Genomic DNA, 23,031 nt, shown 5'->3' on the forward strand with positions numbered 1-23,031 from the left:
GTTAGGAACGTTAGAACCTTCCTCTCTTCTCTAAACACAAAGCTGACTGAGGAACCGTAACGGAGACGATGTGAACATGAACGCTGAGTGGAACTAAGTAAGGATGATCATTAAATCACTGGAACTCATCTCAGATTCTCTATAAATCCCTTAATCCCTGCACACGAGTGTTCTGATTTATTCTCTATAGAGTTAGTTTCCTATTTCCTTGGTCAGCTAGACATCATGAGCTGCGCATTTCTGAACCAATTTATTTCACTACTGTAAAAATTTAAAGGACGACAAAATAACTGATCAGTTCATTTACTGAAGGTAAAAGTTGTGCAACACCAACTTCACCAAACCGCTACTAACCAAGAACGACATGAAGGCTCAGCCTTTAAAAGACTCCTCGACGACCCTCGCTGGTTATTTTAAAGCCGTTTGTGATAATGGGGTGATGGATGAACTTCCTGGATGAAATTACTGTACGTGAGTGAGATAAACGTTAGTCAGAGGGTTTGGCATTAAGAATAATTTTACATGCTACCCCCCCCTCCCCCCGCACCTCTCCATCCAAATAATCCCAAATTTTGTCACTTCTGACCAATAAAATAGAAACTCACATTCAGCCTGTATTCTCTGAATCACAGCGCTGGACATTTAATAACTGATTTATTTCTTTACGACTCATTTAAGTGAATGAAGCTGCAGGAGTGAAGAAATCATGAACCTGAACCTGTTACTGTGATGAGTGTGATGATCTAAACCTGTGATTTATAACATTTCTCACATTATAAACACTTCGTTCTGGTCTGGATGGGATCATGTACATGCACGTTTTTGCTTTTCTGTGAAAACAGACGAACTAAAAAATCTGAGATTCCAAACACTGTAGTGATCGAACACACAGGTGGATTATCAGATATTAAACCAGTTATTAAACCAGTTAAACAGTTGAACTGGCCAAAAAACTGTGTAAATACAAATACTGAGTAAATACAAACCCCTAAAAAAATTTTTACATTTCAGTTTCAGTTTTTTTTTCTTTGTTCTTGCTTGATATTTTATCCTTTATTATTAATAAAGATAAGAAAAGTTTTATTTTATAACTGGTTTTAACATTTATTTGTTGTTTATTTTGTGATGTAAGTGCATGGAGGCAGAGTGCTTTCACTTTTACATTTGCGGAATTGAGCAGATGCTTTTATCCAAAGTGACTTTATTATTATTATTATTATTATTATTATTATTGTGAGCAAATACAGTTTGAGCAATTGAGGCTTAAGGGCCTTGCTCAGGGGCCCAACAGTGGTAACCTGGTAGTGGAGGGGCTTGAATCAATGACCTTTTGATTATTAGTCTGATATCTTAACTACTGAGTTAATGCTTACCCACGTTTCTAAATCATTTATCAGTCGCAGTGCTTTTGGAACCACTGATCTACTGTACGATCATTTACTCACATGCTGTTTTCTATTTGATTACTGCGTTTATTTATTTAACTTTAAACAGCTAAAGTGCTCAAAAAGAAACTGGTTTATATTTTAACCTGTTAGTATCAATAATGATGATAAATAAATTGTCACTTAAATGAGTCGTAACTCCGATTACCAGCACAGAGAATAAAACCTCCTGATTATCGCTCCAGCTCATCTGTAGCTCATCTGTAGCTCATCCAGCTCTATTTAAATCTAATCAGGGTTTGTGATTAATTTGATCTCTTGTATTGATGACGTTCTGCTGAATTTTTAAGCCCCGTTGTAAATAAACCCGCGTGAGATGTTACCATCATGCCGTGGTGTGGTGTGGTGTGGTGTTGGGTGACGTGTGAGTGTTGTGCCGTGTCTGATACTGGATGGTATTTCTCAGGGCTGTGATTGGGTCCCGTTGGAGGAGAGCAGTCGGCTCCGCTCCTTGGCCGAACCTCTCCTCTGGAGTAGGGCCCCGCCCTCTCCTCGCTCCACCCACTCGCAGCGGTCGGCCCCGCCCTCGGAGCGGCGCGAGTTCTGTCTGCTGGGGGTTCCGTGTGGGCGTCCGTTCTTCTCGTCTGCGGGAACGAGAGCGGGTCGTGGTGCTGCGTGAGTAAGGAAAGTGTGTACGGCTTCTGTAGTGACGTTCGTTTACACACACACACTCAAACACACTCAGTACAGTACATTTTACTATAGTATACCATACACGTTCAGGTGAGACTCACCCACGAGGGCCTGGACCGACGGCTGGTCGTGTGTGCTGAGCAGTTGGGCCTGAATGGTCTCCACCACCCTCTTGAACCTGCGACTCGGACCTGTTCACAAACACACCCGGTCAGACCCGGAAACATCAGCTCCACACGGAGGAGGGCGGTCAGGACCACGGGCTTCCTTCTCACCTGATATGAGGGTGAAGGTGACGCTGTAGATCCCATAATCTCTCTTCCCTTCCCTCTCTCGCTCTCGTTCCCTCTCGCCCTCTGAGAAGGAGATGTCCACCTGAAACTTGACGGGCTTCTGGAAGACGGACGGGCCCCCGGAGGCCTTATACTCCGCCCGGAAACTGGTCTGGGACACCACGCTGTGACTGAGGGATGGGATCTGGACAGAAAATAAACACAGTAATTGAAGGAAAATAACGTTCAGCTCTACCTGACCCTGTGTGGAAAAGTATTTGCCCCCTTAGTTACTAAATTAACCAGTTAACCATCTGGTGAATCTAAGCATCACTTTAGTAGAACCTCTCTGGTAATGTTGATCAGCACATGATTCTGCGTTCTACAGAGACTCAAATACGTCCATCGTTTTTGGCTGAAGGAACAGACACGCCCGATTATACAGCGTTCACACCACATCCAGGACCTTAGTTACCTACGTAACAGGTGATTACAGGTGATGTAGAGTTGGCGTAGTAACCGTCACATCCGGGATGATTCAGACTTACCGAGAGGAAGGCGTGGACGATGTCGGCCTTGATGGAGCTGAGCGGTTTGTCTCTGATCACCACAAAGATCTGCTCCTCCTTCTCCAGGCTGATAAAGTTGCCGAACCAGGAACGCTTCGCCAGCCTGGGGGGAAAAGGACACGCCCAGTTAATGCCAGGTAACAGGTATCTCACCCCAGCATACCCCCCCGACACACAACCATCCCTCTGCTTAGAGACAGTCCTGTGGTGGTCCTGTATACTGACAGCCTGGTTAGATGGTTCCATAATGCAACGCAAGATTGATGTAGATGGTCTTTCACCGTCTACTGTACATAATATTGTAAAAAGATTCACAGGGCAAGAACTGAAACAGCTGTTAAAAATGTGTGACATTGAGACCCTCAGACGATGTTACATGAGAAACCTTCATGCTACTGTAATAAATATAGCTACCTGGGCTCAGGAATACCACCGCTGCATCAAAAACCGTCCAGACTTTTCTGGAAATTGGGCTTGTATATAAAGTATTACAAGATTTACTGGACAGACAACAGTGTACTATGTTCCTTAAATGAGTTTAAGGTGCAATAATGTACTTTCTCTCACCCCTAAAACCCCAGAGACAAAAAGTGTGCATGCATGGGCGTGTCCTCCTAATGCGCCCTCAGTGAAGTGCATTAAACGTCTGTATTTATTATTAATGATACGTACTCAGGGCTGGACTCCGGCGTTAGGCTGGACATGTCCTCTGAGGTGGGCACTAGAACAACACAAAGCCAGAACGAAGGCGTGATTATGACATCACAACACGATCCCGTGACCCTCGTGACGACCCCACTCACCCTGCAGCTTGCGGCGGTGGAAGCGCGGCGAGCCGAGCAGGTTGTTCTTGAAGGAGTTGAGTCTGGTCCTCCAGTGGGCGGAGCTGCTGGCCGCCATGCTGGCGCCGCCCCCTCCCGGGCTGGTGGGCGGCGTCAGGGAGAGCGAGCCGACGCCTCCTCCTTCGGCACGGGAGGAAGAGCAGGAGGAGGTAGGGGGAGGATGGGGGTGATGCACTGGGGTGCCCAGAGGTGTGGGCAGAGGCGATCCCTGAGGGGTCACCTGGGACACGGGATGCGAGCTTTTGTTAGCGGATTTGGCGGGATTGAAGAGGAAGCGAGGTATGGGTGACAGCAGTGGAGATGGGGAGGGCGAGCGTGAGGTGGAGGAGCGAAGAGGAAGAGACTTCATGGAGTTGAGGCGTGGCCGCTCAGGCGGCGTTTTAGATGGCAGCGTCTGGGTTTTGGAGTCGCCCGAGCTCGCCGAGCAGGCTTTGGTGGCGGCGGCGGCGACTTCCGATCGGCTAAATGTGAAGACTGGGCTCTGATGGCATGGACAGGGAGGGTGAGGGCAGAGTGAGGTACAGGAGGCAGAAGATGGAGAGAAAGACAGGAGTGGAGATGAGAGATGGATGCTGTGGTGGATGGAGGTCATGTGGAGAGTGTGGTTAAAGAAGGTGCTGGGCTCCAGTGAATCATGATATAATGACAGCAGGAACCTTGTTTAAGTGTCAAAACATCTAAACATCTTCATAATCATTCACATTGCCCTAAAAAGTATTCACACCCCAACCCATCTGTTCTTGATTCCTTATTATGGTTCCTCTAATGATTGAAACACGCCTTGGCATCAACAAGATGAATCTTTATCTGACCTTTTCTTCCTCAGACACAGCCAAATGTTCTGTTTCAGTGCCCAGACAGGCTGGTAGCACCGCTGAGATTGAAACTGGGGAGCCCAAACTCTCTGTGAGGTGGCTGAAGTATCAGATGCTGCACCACCCAAAGGTCTACCCTCAACCTTTAACCTTAAACTGTTAGACCCCGCTGTTATAGGTCAACTAACGTATGTTTACATCTATATACATCCAACCAACAATTCATCCATCCATCCAACCGACCAAACACACACCAAAACCATCTATCCATCCATATATACTCTTCTTCTTCCAGCTGCTCCCACTAGGGGGCGCCACAGTGATCTCGTCCTGTCCTGAACATCCTCCTCTGTCACCTAAACCTCCTGCATGTCCTCCCTCACCACCTCCCTATAGAACTCTCACCCCTCCTCTGCACATGCTCAGATCATCTCAATCATCTCAATCACTTTAATCTCTCCTCCCAACACCCTCATGAATACATACACACATACACACACATATCAAACCTATAATCTAGGAAATGAGCCAGTGATTGTGTTCGGTTCTCCTCTCTTACCCTGGGACTGCTCAGAGGACTGGAGGAGAGACCAGTCGATGCTCCGCTTACTGACCGTGATCTGGAACAGAGTACAGGTGTTAGACTCGATCCCTGTAGGGCTGCAGCCCTGTGGTTTGTAATGAGGTGTTTTTGTACCTCTGGCTGTGAGCAGAGGTGTCCAGCGCCCTGCGCGGAGGTGTTGGGGAGCCCTGCTCCGTCACACTCAGCACCTCCAGACTCTTCCTCTCCGGCCTGAGACGACCATGACGGGTCAGCATGGGCGAGTCCACGCGCTTCCGGGGAGGATCTGCACCAACACACGGATTTGATCAGGTGGTCACGTTCACATGCAAACATAAATACAAAAACAGAGCAACAGGGCAGGAACAAGAACTCTAACTGCCCAGAGACGCGGTCATGGGCTGCCAATACATCAGTCTGTCCATGTTCTATCCTCCATTACTGAATCTTTAGATCAATAACGGTCTTTGAGATCAATAAAGGTCTTTATGGCTGGCACACAAGCCTAAGATTGCAGTGCCAAGGTTTAAGCTAGACTGGTGTAAAACACATCCTTCTCGGACTCTGGAGCAGTGGAAACACATTCTCTGAAGTGATGAATTTTGTTTTATTATACCAGTATGGTAGAATACTTTTAGAATCGAGCTGATAATCCATCCCAATTATTTTATTATTATTATTATTATTATTATATTCATTGTGCTATTATTATTATTATTATTATACAAATATTGTACTCATTATTATTAATATTATCATCATTTTTTTCCTTTTTTTATTATTATTGTAATAAAAAAAATAATAATTACTATTATATCATGATTATCATAATTGTAATTTTTTTTAATTATCTTTTCTTATTATTATTTTTTAGTATTATTGCAAATATTATTATTATTATTACATTATTATTACATTATTATTAGTAGTAGTAGTAGTATTAATATTATTCATATTATTATTGTTATTGTTATTATTATTATTATTATTATTAATATTATTATTGTTGTTATTATTATTATTATTATTATTAATATTATTAGATTATTATACTCCCCCTGAAGCATTAGACGAACTGATCACACCGTTCCTGCCGGACACTCCGCTGTACTGACCTACATCATTTCTGGGCGGCAGGTCCTCGTCCTCATAGCTGGGGTAGCGCTCCTTACGGTCCAGTAAGAGGTAATAAATCATCTTCTCCTGGTTCTCCCTAAATAAAAAGTGGAAAAATTTAGTAAATTTAATAAAAATCAAATCAAACTTACTTTACGCTGATCAGATCTGCTGCATTCAACACGTGAACTACGAGGAACCTCCACCAGCCCGATGTTTAACCGATCCCTCATCTGCATAATAATCAGTAAATCATCATCAGGCACAGTTTAGCTGCTGGTCCTAATGTACAGGCACTTATTGTAGCTGTTAATGCGCTGGTGTTTTTTATCATACATTGTGTTGGTGTAACACGTTTATTTTAATGATGTCTGAGAGTGTGTGAGGATCTGTAGGTGCTGGAGGAGGAACATGTGGGACTGAACAGGATCTGAACGGGATCTGAGCGGGATCTGAGCAGGATCTGAACGGGATCTGAACGGGATCTGAGCGGGATCGTGACACTCACTCCTCACACTGCAGGTCTCGGTTGAGTTTGACTCGGTCTCTGAAGCAGCCGAGCGAGTACATGCTCTCCAACACGTCCGGGTCCAGCTCGGTCAGAGAGAGGATTCGTCTCACACACACACGCCTGGGTGGCGGCTGCTCCGGGTGTGGCTCGTTACGACCCGACCTGGAAAACACACAACACCCGTAAACTCTAGAACCATCTACATTAAAACATAACGAGTACAGACGCTTCAGGACCCGTGTACTGCACACACACTACCGCTTCTATTCACCTGCACCGAGCAGCTTTCAGGGATCAGAGTCAGGCACTGCTCTCTGTTATTCACTGTCTCTGTGCAGCACCTCGACCAGCCAGCAGAGGCCGCTATTGTAGCCGAAATTAGCAATCCGGTCTTTACTGCATTCTACATTTAAAATATACAGTTTGGAATATTCAGTTTGTGCTAAATTTGCTTTATATCTTGTGTTATATGTTCAGAACTATATAAACTAATCCTGACGAGGTTGTTGAGCTCATTTTGTTCTGCTGGTTTCATCTTTTTGTTAATAATCAGGCTCATGCTGCTGCTGAATGAGAGAAGCTTCATTAGAATCGTATGTGTGTTTATAACATGTCCTAATAATGCACACCGATGGAAAACACACACACACACACACACACACACATGCAGCCTATGCAGTTGCACTGCACCAGTTTGGCTCAGACAGAAGGAGTCGATACTCACTGGTACCAGGCGTGTTTCTGGATCTGCTCCAGCTGCAGGGAAACAGAGGAGGAGACGGAGCAGTTAGTACCGACTCTACACAGCAGGTGGCGCTGTAGCTCAAACTGCAACACTTCAGTATAAACAGTGAAAGAACTGGGAGAGGAGCAGCACTGCACGGTCAGTCATGGGGTTCAGAATCAGCATGCAAACTGGAACTGAACTGGTTCCAAAGAGCTGAGTGAGTGTGGAACACGAGGAGCTGATACGTCTCCAGGTTATAAACCCACCAAAGGTTGGTCTGCACCACCGTACCAGACCTTCAGCCTCCAAAATAAAAACAAACCCATCATTCTCAGATAAATCCAGTAAACAAACTGTAATGAATCTTTACCGTGAGCCTCTTGGTTGGATCCACCTCGATCATTCCACGTAACAGAGACTGGCAGTCAGGAGGAATGAAGTGGGGCATGTGGAAGACGCCGCTCTTCACCTTCTCCAGCAACTGTCGGAGGTTGTCGTGGTCGAAGGGTAACGCGCCCTAAATCACAGAGTACACAGTCAGGATTAAAGAATAACAACAAGAAATATTTGGGATTTAATGTGAAGAAGAGGAGGATGAAGATCTGCTGAGAGAAACTCACCACGAGTAAAGCGAACAGAATCACTCCACAGCTCCACACGTCTGCTCTCCGCCCGTCATACTTCTCACCCTAAACAAACACACAACCTCCTGATTTATTCCTGTATGAGTGCCACCTACAGCCGATATAAAGGTTTACACACGCCTCTTACACCGCCGGGTCACTGTGATGTAAACAAATCACACCCAGATCAATCATTACAGATGTTTTCCACCGTCAATGTTTCCTATCATCTCTACAGTTCAATTAAAAACAAACTGAAATAAAAATAATAATAATTGTGGGTGTGGCTGCGTTCAGAATGAGAAAGTATGACAGATAAACACGTCAATCCTCTGCGCCTCCATGCACCATCTGCTGGCCAAATTTGGCAAAGCAGAAGGACATGATTCTGTACCTGAGAGCTGCATCATATTTTGGGATTCCTCTTACTCACTAACTTTCAGATTCCAGTGTAATCCCTGCACAGAAGCATGTGCCAGTTAGAAAGATCTTTAACTCAACACGCACCACAACTTTACCCCGATAGATCAGCACTCTCCAGTACATCCAGTAGTATGTTGATATAAAGTGGTTCAGCTATGCAGTGACAGTTCTTTATAACTGAACGAGAATTCAAGCGTAAGAGTTTAGGGACTTACTCTGATTACTTCTGGACAGGCGTAGTGAGGAGACCTGAAGGAAAGAAACGAGACGTAATGAGATCACAAACTGATTATCACATTAGGATTTCCACAAAATGGTGTAAAAACTTCCAGTGAGCGGCAGTTCTGTGACCAGATTAGAGGAGAATAAACAGACTGACTTGATTTGGGGCTACAGTGGGCACAGGCTCACCAAAAGTAAGAAGCTGAAGGTTGGTAAAGCGTTCACAAAGATGGTAGGACCTGCCCGGTGTAGATCACTTTCAGCTCCACCTCATGTTTGATTTGGTACAGCTTTTACACCGGATGCCCTTTCTGATGTGACTGGGTTGAGGACCTGCACTAAGGGTGCACTGATGTGTTCCCTTCAATGTCTAGGTTCATTTGTGAGACCAGACTGGGATTTGAACCCCCAGAACTCAGGCTCTACGTCAGACAGACTTGTAATGGTGTGGGTTATACCCATCACAGAGTCTTGTCTATGTGTGGTTGCTGGTGATGTGCATTCCTTTATGGGCACAGTCGGTCATGTCACAGGTCATCTCAAACTGGGACCACTGACCATGCCAGTGAGTTCTGTGTGCTTAAGTGACCTCTCTAGTTACCAAATCTGGATTCAAATGAGACCTTCAGGATGTGGAAGAACAGCAGGATGAATAAACAGCAAAGTACAAAATACAATCCTGTCAATGTGGGCAGAAGTGTTCAGTTCTGTACGCAGAGAGACGTCCGGTCCAGAATTAGTGATGTTTTCTTACTGCACGTCACCTGAACCTTCATCCGACTGATTCAGTATTTTAATAAGCAGCTAAATATCAACAGAAGGTCACACATGACTACTATGAGACTACAGGAGCAGATCTGGGCAGCGAACTCACCCACAGCTCGTCTCTAACAGATTCTCCCCCACCTGTAGGGAGGCCATGCCGAAGTCAGCAATTCTGATGTTATTCTTCTCGTCCAGCAGGAGATTCTCTGGCTTCAGATCTCTGTGACTGAGGGAGGAACCACACGAGAGCGCCGATTACCAGCCCAAATTCTTTAACCGGGAGGGTCAGACTGACACCCATCAGCACATAATATCACCGTTCATATAAACAGTCATGCAGCTTCACGCAGGAGCAGAATCCAGTCATTCATCATTTCATTATATTCTATTATATTTATTCAGTTTTGCTCTTTTCACCCAAAAATAGAGCTGATCTTTCTCTCCTGACTGAGGAGGGTCGTGTTTTTCATAGTCAGATATATCGATCACTTTATTAATCCCAAAAGGAAAGTCCACTATTACAGCAGCTCAAGGTTCACTATAATACCAATAATAGGGCCAGTGATAGCTCAGTGGTTAAGGTACTGGACTAGTAAACAGAAGGTTGTCGGTTCAAGCCCCGCCACCACCTAGTTGCCACTGTTGGGTCCCTGAGCAAGGCCCTTAACCCTCAATTGCTCATCGTGTTCCACTCATTCTGTAAGTCGCTTTGGATAAAAGCGTCTGCTAAATGCTGAAAATGTAAATGAAAATGTAAATAATACAAACTAAAGTATTTTAGGTAGGTAAAATTACTGTACATTAAAGTTGTTATCTGTATATACAGTGCAACCTTGATTTAACGGACTAAAAGGGGGAGCACTGGTCCGTGAAAAGCAACTGTCTGAAAAAGTGAGGGTTCTTTTCATTCCAGGGGGGTTAAAATATCTAAAAACACACCACTGAGGTCCATAAAAGTGTTAAACATGCACATCTGATCAACAGTAACACGAACAACGTGAATAGATCTGTAAATATATCGTGTGAAAGCCGTAAATAAAGATTAAAACTGCTGTGCTGCACTACTGGGGAGGAATTTCATGGTTTTTTGCCGTGATGGTTTAGTGGGACTCAGAGTTTCTATTATTCTGGGTCTGGAGCAGCGCTGGTGCAGAACTGAGCACTAAAACTTACAAAAATGAAGCATAAAACACAGAGAAACGCGAGAACGAAGCAAGCCTCCCAACAAAATAAAGCCTCTCACCCATGTAAACAGACAGACGTGCGCCGCCTAGTGGACGATTCCTGAACTACTGGAGTCAGTACACTTCTTGCGAGAGGTTCCTCTGTATTATACTACCATGAAAGTGATCTTACAGCGCAGCATCACGTGTAAGAGCCACGCCCTGCTATCTGTGATTAACCACCCCCTGCGTAGATGCCTCGATCGGCCAGCAGAGGTCAGGATTACAGCAGTGACCAGGAACCCAGCTTCAACCACTGTCCCCTCAGACACACAGCCAATCATGTGTGTGTGTGTGTTTGCATAGGCGCCCGGCTGGTCGATAGCACCTCTGGGATTCAAACATGCACTGCCCCAGCGCCCCAGAATCAAAGTTTTTATCTTGATGACTTTGTCCCCTTTATATTTATATCTCTGTGGTGTGTTTTTACCAGATTGAGTGACTGTGGCAGAAATCCAGCGCTGATATGATCTGCCTGAAGAACTTTCGAGCCTCTTTGGGTGTCAGTCGTCCTTTCTTCACTAAATAGTCGAACAGCTCACCGCCGGATACGTGCTCCAACACCAGATACCTGCCAGCGCACAAAACCCACGTTTAATCACCCACATGTTTAATCACAAACGCTTTATATACAAACTAAATCATTCATTATTAAATATATAGAAGTGATCAGGACTCACAGGTATTTATTATTCTCATAAACATCATGCAGCTTCAGAACATGCGGGTGCTCGATCAGCTTCAGAATTGCTATCTCTCTCTCCACCTAGATTAAAGAAGGTACAGAGACGGAGGGATCAAGATAAAACCAGTCATGTTAGCTTTCATTTCTTTTATTTCTTTTATCGTTGGTTAAAGGTCGAGCCCAGTAAAGTCATGCTAGTACACAGGGACTAGAACGTAAAGTTTCACTAGTGCACAGGAGCTAGAGTGGATATTTAGACAGGCGACGTCTTTTACCAGGAAGTCCATGATTATTTAAGCAGGACAATGTCAGGCTTCATAAACACAGAGTGCGTGTGCTTGAGTGGCCTGCCTGCAATCCAGTTCTTGCTCGATACGAGACTTCAGCTGCTCAACAGTCCGTGCTCGCCGTCGTCTGATTCTCCTCTTCATGATGTGCCGGTGTGCATCATGAAGAGGAGAATCAGACGACGGCGAGCACAGACTGTTGAGCAGCTAAAGTCTCGTATCGAGCAAGAACGGAGAAAAATTCCACTCACAAACCTGCAACCATCAGTGTCCTCAGTTCCTCACACCTTAAAAATTGGAAATTAATAGAAACGCTGATGGAACACGGGGGGGGGGGGACATGGGATGGAACACAGGGGGGAACACGGGGGGAACTCGAGGGGGAACACAGGGGGGAACACGGGGGGAACTCGAGGGGGAACACAGGGGGGAACACGGGGGGAACTCGAGGGGGAACACAGGGGGGAACACAGGGGGGAACACGCCTGTGAATCAGATTCTAAACTAAATGAAATTGATCAGTGAAACATTAGAAATCAGATAAAGACTGAAGAGAATGAAACACGTCACACATTCCTGACCGGATTGTTTTGGGACGCAAGGTTTTTGTACATTTCTGACAAAGTTAGAAGACGTTTTATGATTTATGAAACATTTTTGTAGTTGAGGTTTGAGAGAGAAAAATAAACTCGCTCACCTTCATGAGCACCGACTCGGAGAGCTTTTCTCGGTTCACTATTTTGATGGCCACCTTCTGACCCGTGATGCAGTGCACTCCAAGTTTCACTAAACCTTTTAGATAAATACAAGAATTAAAGTGCTGAAGAGCTTTTAATCATTACAGAAATTCATTCAGGAAAATCAAGGTTATACACGTGTGTTAATTGTGCCGAATCTGTAACCGATCAGCCCTGATAATAAAACTAATAAAAGTACAGATTATCAGCTCACTTACCATCACTTACCATGTTTAATTTATAGATTTATGTCCTTTATAACACATTTATCACACTGTACATCATGTCACACTGTCATATATACACATACATGTACAGTACAATTAATTCTTTCTTTGTGTCAGCCGTCGTATGGCACCCCTGGAGCAGACAGGGATAAGGGCCTTGCTCAAGGGCCCAACAGTGGCTGCATGGCAGAGCTGGGATTCGAACTCTTAACCTTCCAGTTGATAGCCCAAAGCTCCACCCACTAGGCTCCCACTGTACCAATTATGTAAGTAAAATCACAAAGATAACCACAATACAAGCCATTTTAATGATGTAGATTAACCATTCAAACCATTAAGCCACAACATTCATTCATTGTGTGTTTTACTACCACTTTATCCTGGTCAGGGTTGCAGTGGGTCTGATCCATAATATAGTAAAGTACAAACCTAAACTGTAGTAAACTGGACCATTTAGGTACATAATCCTTTTATAACTGTACATTTCTATATAATTTCTATATAATTAATGAGTTTGTGTGCTTACAAAAGTCACGTTTGCTCTGTTTTTTTATTTTGGTATAATATTAATATCTAAAGTTCTAATGTTATAAAGGAAAACAATGAATAAATCAATAACTGAATGACTGTAGGGTTACAGTTGGGTGCTAAACTGGTTTGCTTTGTAGCAGTGATGTAGAGGGAAAACCAGAAAATAACATCTAAACACTATTACACTTTTAAACTACACCTTGAAATAAAGAAAATAAATGTAGATTTTGAAAGCATGACTCCTTACCTGTCTGTCCTTTCCCCAGAGTCTTCTCCAGCCGGTAGGGCCCCACATACTGAGCCCCCTGGCTGCAGGACGGGTCCTTGGACATGTTGGGGGGATTTTAATGTCGGATTTTATCTTTAGCTTTGTGTGTTTTTTTCAGGTTTGTGGTTTGATGTGATCAGTGAATGTTGATGATGGTGCATGTGGCCCGGCCTGGGAGGGAGAATGTTGCTGCAAGTTTCATTTCGATTTCTCATTAATCATTTACTAATCAGTGTGATTACAATAATAATAATAATAATAATAATAATAATAATAATAGTCGGGGTGAGGGAGTGCAGCTTCTTTACGCACCCATACAGTTCAGCTTTATTCTCATGCACGGTGCATCTGGTCCCATTCAAGTACAGACGAGTTCATATTACCATGGTAAAGATCCTTTAGTGTTTCCAGTAGAATCCATTAGGGCTCCTCAGACTCGATCTTCATCATCATCTTCATCATCATGATCCGTTTGAAAGTCATCACACACGGACGCTGTGCTGTTCGGAAACACAAACCGGATGCTCAATGCGCAAAAGGCCTGATCACAGGTGAGGGATGCAGCGTGTCCCCCTTCAAGCACACAAGCATCCTACACCGAAATACAGCACGAAATCATCCCGTCCCGATCCAACAGCCTTAAATTCCGCCATTTAATGCTGGAGAGAGAAACACGGTGGTGCATTTAGCTGACATCCAGACATCCGGTCCTGGCAAAACAAGCATCAGCCTTCCGTCAGCCTCCATCTCCCCCTGTACAGCATCATCACAGCATCTCTCTCTCTCTCTCTCTCTCACCCTCCTCTCTCACTCCTCTCTCTCTCTCTCTCTCTCTCTCTCTCTCTCTCTCTCATTAGTGTGGTGTCCTCCCCCTTTATCCGTTCATCTCTCCATGTGAATCTGTATCAGACGCTCACTCAGTGTTGCGCATTCCTAACTGCGCATTTGGAGACGGATAAAATATAAATGTATAGACTATTTCTGATAAATAGATCAAATCCTGCATCTCTCTCTCTCTCTCTCTCTCGCTCTCTCGCATCAGGATCCGGGTCCTTCTGCATCCTCCATCCACCTCCCTCCTCCTCCCTCCACACCAACAAGCAATTAAAGGTGCATTGAGTGGAATTTTGGTTCTCCTTTTTGGTTAACCTACAACCAGATCTGGAGAAATTTTATCACAATATAGAACAATCCCAATATTCAGAGATGTTTAACATTTTTATATGAAGATGCCCAATATACTGAAAATGTACAATTTATAAATAAACATGTTCTACTCAGTAGTTTTATGTGTTTTGTGTGTTAGGATCCGTCAGAGCTCCCATCAGTTATTGAAATGACAGGAATGTTTGCCAGGGTTCAGTTCTTGGCTACAGCATTGTTCTAGTGCACCAGTAGGGGGCGTCACTGGGACCAGTGTTGGCTTGGAGCAGATTTACGTTAAAACGACCAACTTTATTCTGCTCAACATTCGCGAACTGAATCCAGTTTTGTAGAACTCTTTTACGGTCACATTTATGGTCGATAATCATGAATTTGGTCTCCAGTGCATCACAGGGCAGATACACACACTGGCGTAACGTTTAACAATTAAACATCCACGTACATATAATTATTTCATAAAACAGTTATATAAATTTTAAGGACATTTCCCAAATATGCATATTCATGTTTGTTATGTTTCTTATTACTTAAACTGTTTATTTTACCCCTTTTTACTGTGCCGTGCTCTGTAACCCAGTCACTCATGTTTTGCAGTGAAAGTTCCACAAGAGGGCGCTGTTACTCCACTTCAACTATATCTCACGCCATCGACGGTTTATTTACATAATTTATAACTTTTTAATTGTAATTAATTCATGTTCACATCTTTTCTATTCACGTAAACATTTAAATAAAAACATTATTATAAGAACTTTAACACATATTAGTAGGTTCATTTAAATCTTTATGAGTAAACAAACCAAATGGAATGGCATCACGTTGTTAGCAAAATTAGCCGCAATGTTTTGGTATCAATATAATTTTGAAAGAGTCTTAATCACATATTTTAAGAGAACACAGTTTGCATTTATTTTATTAGAAAGAAAAAACAACTTTATAACAGTGTTTATTTGACAAAGAAATACTTAGTCTTATGATTGAATATAAATCTTCTGCTGTAATGTTTACATGGACGTGGATAATATCAGGGACATCAATAAAACATCTTACACAACATTTCAGACAAAAACAGAAACTAAACAGCTCCAACAGTCTTTAAAATGGTTCTGTCCCGGTACCAGAGGCGGTGAGGAACGCAGGTACAACCTAGAACCCAAAGAACAACGACCTGAGCAATACAACAGATTCATAATGTACAGGTAGTGGGTAACGCTGTTGCCTTACAGAAAAAAGGCCTGGGTTTGATTCCCTGGGCTGGGCGGACAGGCTCCTTTCTGTGTAGAGTTTGCATGTTCTCCCTGTGTCTGTGTGGATTTCCTCCGGGTGCTCCGGTTTCCTCCCACAAGTCCAAGAACATGCAGACAGAACAGCTGGAGCTACTAAAATTTACCCTAACTGTGAGTTTGTGTGTTCGGGGTGTTTTCTGCCTTTCGTCCAATGAATCAGACCCACTGTGACCCTTGTTGCTCCTTGACTCCTGATCCTGATTCATAATCATCCTAAACGTTTTATAAATCTGAGAGATGCTGTTTTATGTTAGAAAGTGCACTGTGTGCATTAATTAATGGTACACTGGATGAAAGACACCGAGCTCATAATAATCTGATCTCTGGTGATGAAAGTCTGACCCGTCCTGCCCTTTAGGCCCGTCCTGCATTTTCAGAATAGCTATATTTAAATGACAGATATAAGTTACTGAAGAGTTGATGCTAAATTCAGCACCGTGCAGAGTCAGCATGATGTTTAGAATGACTGATAATCTGAGCTCAGCAACGAGCTCTTGTAAAATACAGTATTCTGGCTGGTATTTACAGGCGTAATTATATTTATTTATATTTATTTATTAAGTTTTTAAATCATATACAGAACAGAACCCTGCATCGTTACCGTTTTATTACACGGTCGGGAATACAGTAGATTAGAAAATGATCAACTTAAAAATCAATTATTCATTCACTCATTGTCTGTTTTATCATCTCTTTGTCCTGGTCAGGGTTGCAGTGGGTCTGATTCATCGGGCCAAAGGCAGAAAACACCCCGGACAGGTCGCTAGCTCAAGCTCCAGTTGCTGTGACTGCAGGTCTTTGAACTGTGGAAGGAAACAGGAGTACCAGGAGGAAACCCACACAGACATGGGGAGAACATGCAAACTCCACACAGAAAGGAGATTGCAAACAATCTTTACCCAGAATCATCCGGCAAATCCTTGTAGCTAATTTCACATCACTTCTCCTCCAGTGATGTTAGACAGACATGGTGAGACGTTACTATTGACAAGAAAGATTATCAGTACCAGATTGAAATGCAGTCACTACAGTGGAAAAATGTGCAATGCAACACACACACACACAGACACAGACACACACACACACACACACACACACACGTCGTTGCTTTTCCAATAGTGGTGTGCGGTATACGTGCCAAAATGAAAGGTGAAACCTCTATTACATTGTTTTCACATTACTTAACCTCTTAAATAAAAACAGTACACGAGGGTTTGCATTTACAGAACAAAACACAGAATTTGTGTGAGAATTGTGTACAATCGACTGTGAAATTAAATCAAGGCACAGCTTTATTGCTTTATTGCTTTACACCGTGCGGTGCTTCTAACATAAGCAGAGGAATTTTGGCACATATTCTGCACATTACTAAGGAACAGAAATGGGGTGTGTGTGTGTGTGTGTGTGTGTGTGTGTGCTGCAGTTTCCACTGTAGTGATTGCATTTCAGTTTGGCACTGATTCCTCACCACACGTTTCATCCTTTTGCCAAAACCTGCCATGAACTGAGCCGTTTGGCAAGCACAAGGAACCGACTCCTAAAAGTGAGCCGAGTCGATTGATTTGACTCCTTTATTGAACAACACATTTATTACATGAGATTAAATTAAATCACAGCCAAAATACAAAGTACACAATGTAAATTAGACAATAATTACATAAGAATTGCTCGAGGTAATAAAAGTAATAAAAAATAAAAAATAAATAAAAATAGTTAAGGCAGGAATTTATAAATAATACAATTGAATGATTGTATAAACATTAAGGGAGAGAGAAGATTTTAAGCAGTGTTAAGGTACTTTTAATGTAGTAATGTAAGATATAAATGATGCCCTAAAAGTGTTGAAATTTAAATCCCGTCCAAATTCAATATATCACTTTTAAATATCCCAGATAGAATAAATTCAATTTAAAATTTAAAATTAGGGTTAATTTTCCTAATAATAAAATTATTGCTTTACAGCATTTAGCAGACACTTTTATCCAAAGCGACTTACAGCACTGTGACAGTATTGTATCTAAGCAATTGAGGATTGGGGGCCTTGCTCAAGGGCCCAACAGTGGCAACTTGGTGGTGGTGGGGCTTGAACCAGCAACCTTTGGATTACTAGTCCAGTACCTTAACCACTAAGCTACACCTGGAATTTAAGTTAATCCAAAATAAGTGAATAAGGGATTCTTCATATTTGTGACAAAATGTACATTCGGTATTTATATCTTTATTAAGTTTAGTGATATTTTTATTGAGTGTGTTACTTCCCTTACCTTATTTGTAATAAAAATGTCTTTGGTAAAAGCTATATCATAATATAGTAAAATATTAATTTGTATCTTAACATAAATGATTGGTTTAGATATTATATTCCTTTAAACAATGTTAATAACACACAGGTTAGTTTTGACTCCTTAAACATCTGAAGAATCAACACGGGCGGTTCATCGTAGTAAAAAACAAACGACGAAACGAGCAACGCGCATGCGCACTCGAACCCAACGCGTCATTTTGCACAGCGTCAACCATTCTCGTCACACCGGGAGGGAAGGGCGGGCTGCTGTTGGCGCGCGCGCCACCTGGCGGCCGCCTCGCGCGAGGGCGCGTGAGCCCGCGAGCATGAGTGGCGCGCTGTTTAGCCACAGCAGCTGAGAGGAGAAGAAGCGGCCGCCATCTTCCGCGCTCATCTGCTCCACACACGGCGAGAGAGAATGAGCGTGAAGCCGGAGATTTAAAGCACGGATCGGTCCGAAACAGAGCCGAGGAGTGAGGGGAGCGCTCCCGGAGGCGCGGGCGGGCCGGATTGTGGTGTATGGAACAGCGCACTTCGGAGTATTTTGTCGGGTTTGCTGAGCTGACGGGCGGCGGGGTTGCAGCCTCGGCACTTTCGCCCATTTCGTGACTGTGAAAGCGGGACTCGCGTAAGAAGCCGCTCGGTACGCAGCGGAGCTCCAGGAATGCACAAGAGCGCGACTGATTCGGTTTAATATCGTTATTTACGGTACGTGTGTGGAATCGGTACCGAAATTCCCTCGCGCCCGTCACGTGGTAGGTTCCTCCTTTTCTCTTTGTGTGTGTGAGAGACTGTCGGCGGGTGCGAGTAGCTCAGAAACCCGCCTCACACAGAACACGCCATTACAGAGCGGATTATACACGTTACATGAGCATAAATCACCTCCTGACATGTTTGAATATGGACGCTGTTTATTCCCCCTCTGATCTGTACCTGAATAATGGCGTGGAAATGAACTAATCCGCCTACATGACATTGTTAGCAGTGTTAACAGTGTTCCGCACAGCACGAACCGACTCCGCGCACTTTCCTCAACTACAAGTCAACACCAGAACTTCTCACCCTGATCACCAGAGCATAAACTAGTCCGCGTTTAAGCTTAGATTTGTAAGATTTCAGGTTGTTAACACATAAAAGCCAATGTGGACTCGATACCGTGCTGTACGGATTAATGTTACCGGTAACAGAAACACGTACATTATCATCAAATCATCAAATCTACTGCGTGTGAGCGGTTTTCCTCGTAGTACATAATCTTACAAAACCAAATTCTTGTTATTTTGAGAGAAGATGAGCAGCTTGTCGGTGATTTATTGCTGACTGGAACACTGAGGCGCTGTGCGGAACACTGTTACCCTTTGTTACGCGCGTACACACGGTGTTCCGTACAGTTGGATCTCTGTGGTGTTTCTTTTATTTTTAATCTCCTACACTCAAGTTAACACACACACACACACACACACACACACACACACATACAAACAGTTTTTTTTTGTTTGCTTCCCTCCCAAAAAGACCAGAAATAACATCAGGCTGGGCTGTTTTGTTCTCGTTAGTGTTAACAGTGTTCCGCACAGCGCGTCAGTCAGTACATGTTGGCTTTTATCTTTGATCAGACTCGTCACAATCGAACAAATACGGGATTAAAATGTAGGCAAGACACGAATTTAGACAGATCGACACTTGGTCCAATATTTTAGTGGTCTTTGGTTATGTGAAGTGGTAAAAAAGTGAGTCGAATCAGCACGACTGTACGGAACGGTGTGATCTTGTTTACCCACCTACACGTGTACACACACACACACACACTAGTGCTGTTATATAACATTATAACGCTGTTATGCATGTTACCTCCCTTTTGTTTGCATTTAATGCCTGTAAAACTATTCCAGGCTGTAATTAAGCTCCCAGGAAGGAATAAACAATAGAAACAGAAGTGAGTCTAGACTGTGCAGCATTAAGCAGCTGTTAGGTTTGTAATTCTGATCTATTTATTATGGCAACACAAACATTCCGCCATTATTTACTGCTTTAGAAATGACTTACAGATGTTATCGCAGAGCTGGATCACTATAACCAGTTTGGGGAGAGAAATGTAAGGTCAGATATTGAAGTCAAGGACTGATTGGTGTGTGTTTACAGTATTTCCCTTATCACACACACACACACACACACACACACACACACTGCAGTCCGGGTGTAGGAACAGTGTGTAATGAAAGCGAGTGAAACCCAGTTGCATGATGCACATTCAGCACTTTGTGTGGCTGAGAATCGTCCGGCTCTGGTTAAACCCCGGCCTGTTAGAAGCTCGGACCGGGTCATGCACGTACCCGACCGTAACTGGACAGCATGATGAAGAATGTGCTTTATTTGGAGCATGTTTGTGCAGTCGGTGTGGTGTGGTCTGGTCAGGCGCGCTGTACACACACACACACGTACGTAAATATTCGAGGTCAGAAACGGATTTCATCGCAGTGTGTGCAACCTACACCACACTTCATGTTTTCCTTTGAACATGCGTGTTAAGACGTGCAGGCTGTTGTAGCCTAGTGGTTAAGGTACTGGACTAGCGATCGCTGGTTTAAGCCCCAGCACTGCCGGTTTGCAACCGTTGGGCCCTTGAGCAAGGCCCTAAACTCTCAACTGCTCAGACATTATGCCGTACACAGTGCTGTAAGTCGCTTAGGATAGAAAATCATCTGATAAAATGCTAAACAATGTGAACAAAAGTCATTGGAATTTGCCATACATTTCCAATTAAACTTAAATAATTGTGATCGTTGTAGAATTGCAGTCATGTCCACTGTTTTTAGGAACGTCTCCCTCCCGAAGACCATGCTACCAGCGGACCAGGCTTGTCTGAGGGAGGGAGGGTTGTAGGTGTTACTCGTAACTGCTGCAGTAACACCCTCTGCTGGCTGATCAGTGGTACTGCACAGAAATGGGTGGATAATGGAGATGGGTGTGTGACTCTCCGTGTGCTCGATTGACGCTCTTCTCGTATCTGTGTCTCTCAGGGTTTGTAGGTGGGCTGGCGTTGCCGAGCGCAGAAGCAGGCCGCTGTGCCCTTCCCGCGGCCCTGCATGGCCGCGATGGCGCCCGCTTTGACCGACGCCCCGTCCGAAGCCCGCCACATCCGCCTGAAACTGGCCGCAGAGAGCAACGGCAGCTCGGCTAACCTCCTCCTGTCCTCCTCCGTCTCCCCGGCGGATACGGCGGGCGCCGACGGCAGACGTCGGCGCCGCTGCAACGGTGCGGAGCCGCTGGCCGAGCCGCTGAGCCTGGGGAAGCTGCAGCCGCTGGTGGCGTCCTATCTGTGCTCGCATGTGGCTCCTGTCGCCGAGGAGGGCGTCCTGATCAAACCGTCGGCGCTGAAGAGGCGGGGCTTACTGAACGGAGATCTGCTGCTGCGTCAAGCTCTGAGCGGCGGCCAGCCCAAAGCTCTCGCCAACGGAGGAGCGGCGACGGGAGGAGGAGGCGGCACCATGGTTCCGGTCAACGCGCTGGCTAAGAAAGTGGCGGTGCCCAGCACGGCGCTGCCCGAGAAAGGCAGCGTGGCAACGGTGAACGGTGACAACGCCAAGCCACCCGCCAGCGCCCGGTCTCTCCTACAGGTCTCCTCTAAGTCTGGAGGCGTCGCGCCGGCGTTTTCTACGCCAAACGGAGACTCCAGGCCGGAGCACGCGCTCAGGAGAGTATCGGAGGCCACGGACGTAAACGACTCGTCTGTGAGTCCAGCGGTCAAATCTAAAGCGCCCCCTAGTGGTCGGTCACATCATGTCAGCGATGAAGCGCTTAGGAAGGCGAACTGTAGTAACCCCGAGCACCCCGACCCTCCCCAGAGCCCGGCGCCGCCCCGAAGCGCCCCGCGCCCGTGCTCTTCGACGCCCTCTTCGGGCGTGGAGGCGCTCCTCCTCCGCGAGCGCGTGCAGCAGAGCCAGCGCAGGCAGACGGACGTTTCGGCGCGGCTGCAGCGCCTGTGCAAGCGGCTCCAGGTCGTCCAGGCCAAGCAGGTCGAGCGCCACGTCCACCAGCAGCTCTCGGGCTTTTCACGCCACGCCCGTACGGCCCCGCTCCCGAGGGACGGCTCCGTGGCCCCCGAGCTGGACGAGCTGCACCTGAGCGGCACCGCCGGCCTGCACGCGGCGGAGGCGCGGTTCGACTCCGACGCCACCGAGAGCAGCTCGGGCGGCGAGAGCGACGTGGAGGAGGAGGAGCTTAGCAGAGCGGACATCCAGCAACGCCACATCAAACTGTGAGTATTAGCAAACGCTTTAGCAGCGGCGGCTTTATAGGCCTGGAATTCAGGGAACGTTCGGTGTGTGTTTCACCACCGCTTTATCCTGGTCAGGGTCACGGTGGGTCTAATAGATCTTCTAGTTTTGAACCAAGCTGAACATTCCGGTGCATCTCTCCATTATTATCCACGTCTAGAAGGAAGTAGATCATTATAACGATGATCGTGATAGTAACCACTCTAGCAGAAGGAAGTTGTGGCACTTTCACAGGAAGACACTGTGGCTTTCTGATGTCATACCAGCCATTTTTACCAGATTATCTACTTTAGTTCATATCTGAAGTAAAAAGGTCCTGGACGGGGTGAATAGTTGATTATTTGTTATTAAGTTAGCATGTGTGAGTGTTACGAGTGCTCATAAAGGAATCCTGTTACCCACCAGCGTAAACATTCCCTCAGGATCAGTTCTGTACGGGTTCTGTACGGGTTCTGTACGGGTGAACGGACCCGTCACCACGTGTTTACGCTCTTAACGCTCGAGGGACGCCGTGGGCCGCCGGTAGTTTCCACTCTG

At 45.0% G+C, this 23,031-nt stretch overlaps 2 protein-coding genes across 3 annotated transcripts in view; one reads left to right on the top strand and one right to left on the bottom strand.

The window, feature by feature from the left end:
• Positions 1 to 1,571: 1,571 nt before the first annotated feature.
• Positions 1,572 to 13,547, bottom strand: brsk1a (BR serine/threonine kinase 1a). Its single transcript, XM_063003364.1, has 19 exons — positions 13,463 to 13,547; positions 12,418 to 12,512; positions 11,429 to 11,514; positions 11,179 to 11,319; positions 9,635 to 9,751; positions 8,754 to 8,787; positions 8,113 to 8,181; positions 7,863 to 8,009; positions 7,490 to 7,521; positions 6,763 to 6,927; positions 6,254 to 6,351; positions 5,274 to 5,424; positions 5,136 to 5,196; positions 3,723 to 3,981; positions 3,592 to 3,640; positions 2,899 to 3,022; positions 2,354 to 2,555; positions 2,180 to 2,269; positions 1,572 to 2,056 (listed from the first exon to the last, which is right to left on the bottom strand). Exons 1-19 carry the CDS (start codon positions 13,545 to 13,547, stop codon positions 1,848 to 1,850), a joined length of 2,214 nt encoding a protein of 737 aa, XP_062859434.1. The 3' UTR covers positions 1,572 to 1,847.
• Positions 13,548 to 18,574: 5,027 nt separating this feature from the next.
• The window catches only part of kansl1a (KAT8 regulatory NSL complex subunit 1a), a 19,818-nt gene continuing 15,361 nt past the window's right edge, over positions 18,575 to 23,031 (top strand). Inside the window, exons 1-2 of one of the 2 annotated variants that reach the window (XM_063002612.1) lie at positions 18,575 to 18,972; positions 21,238 to 22,475. In XM_063002612.1, coding sequence (XP_062858682.1) covers positions 21,304 to 22,475 — 1,172 coding nt within the window. In that variant the 5' untranslated portion in view covers positions 18,575 to 18,972; positions 21,238 to 21,303. The remainder of the gene's footprint in view (positions 18,973 to 21,237; positions 22,476 to 23,031) is intronic. The other variant, XM_063002613.1, reaches the window with a different exon arrangement.

The sequence above is a fragment of the Trichomycterus rosablanca genome, chromosome 10, assembly GCF_030014385.1.
Source record: "Trichomycterus rosablanca isolate fTriRos1 chromosome 10, fTriRos1.hap1, whole genome shotgun sequence".
NCBI classification, from domain to species: domain Eukaryota; kingdom Metazoa; phylum Chordata; class Actinopteri; order Siluriformes; family Trichomycteridae; genus Trichomycterus; species Trichomycterus rosablanca.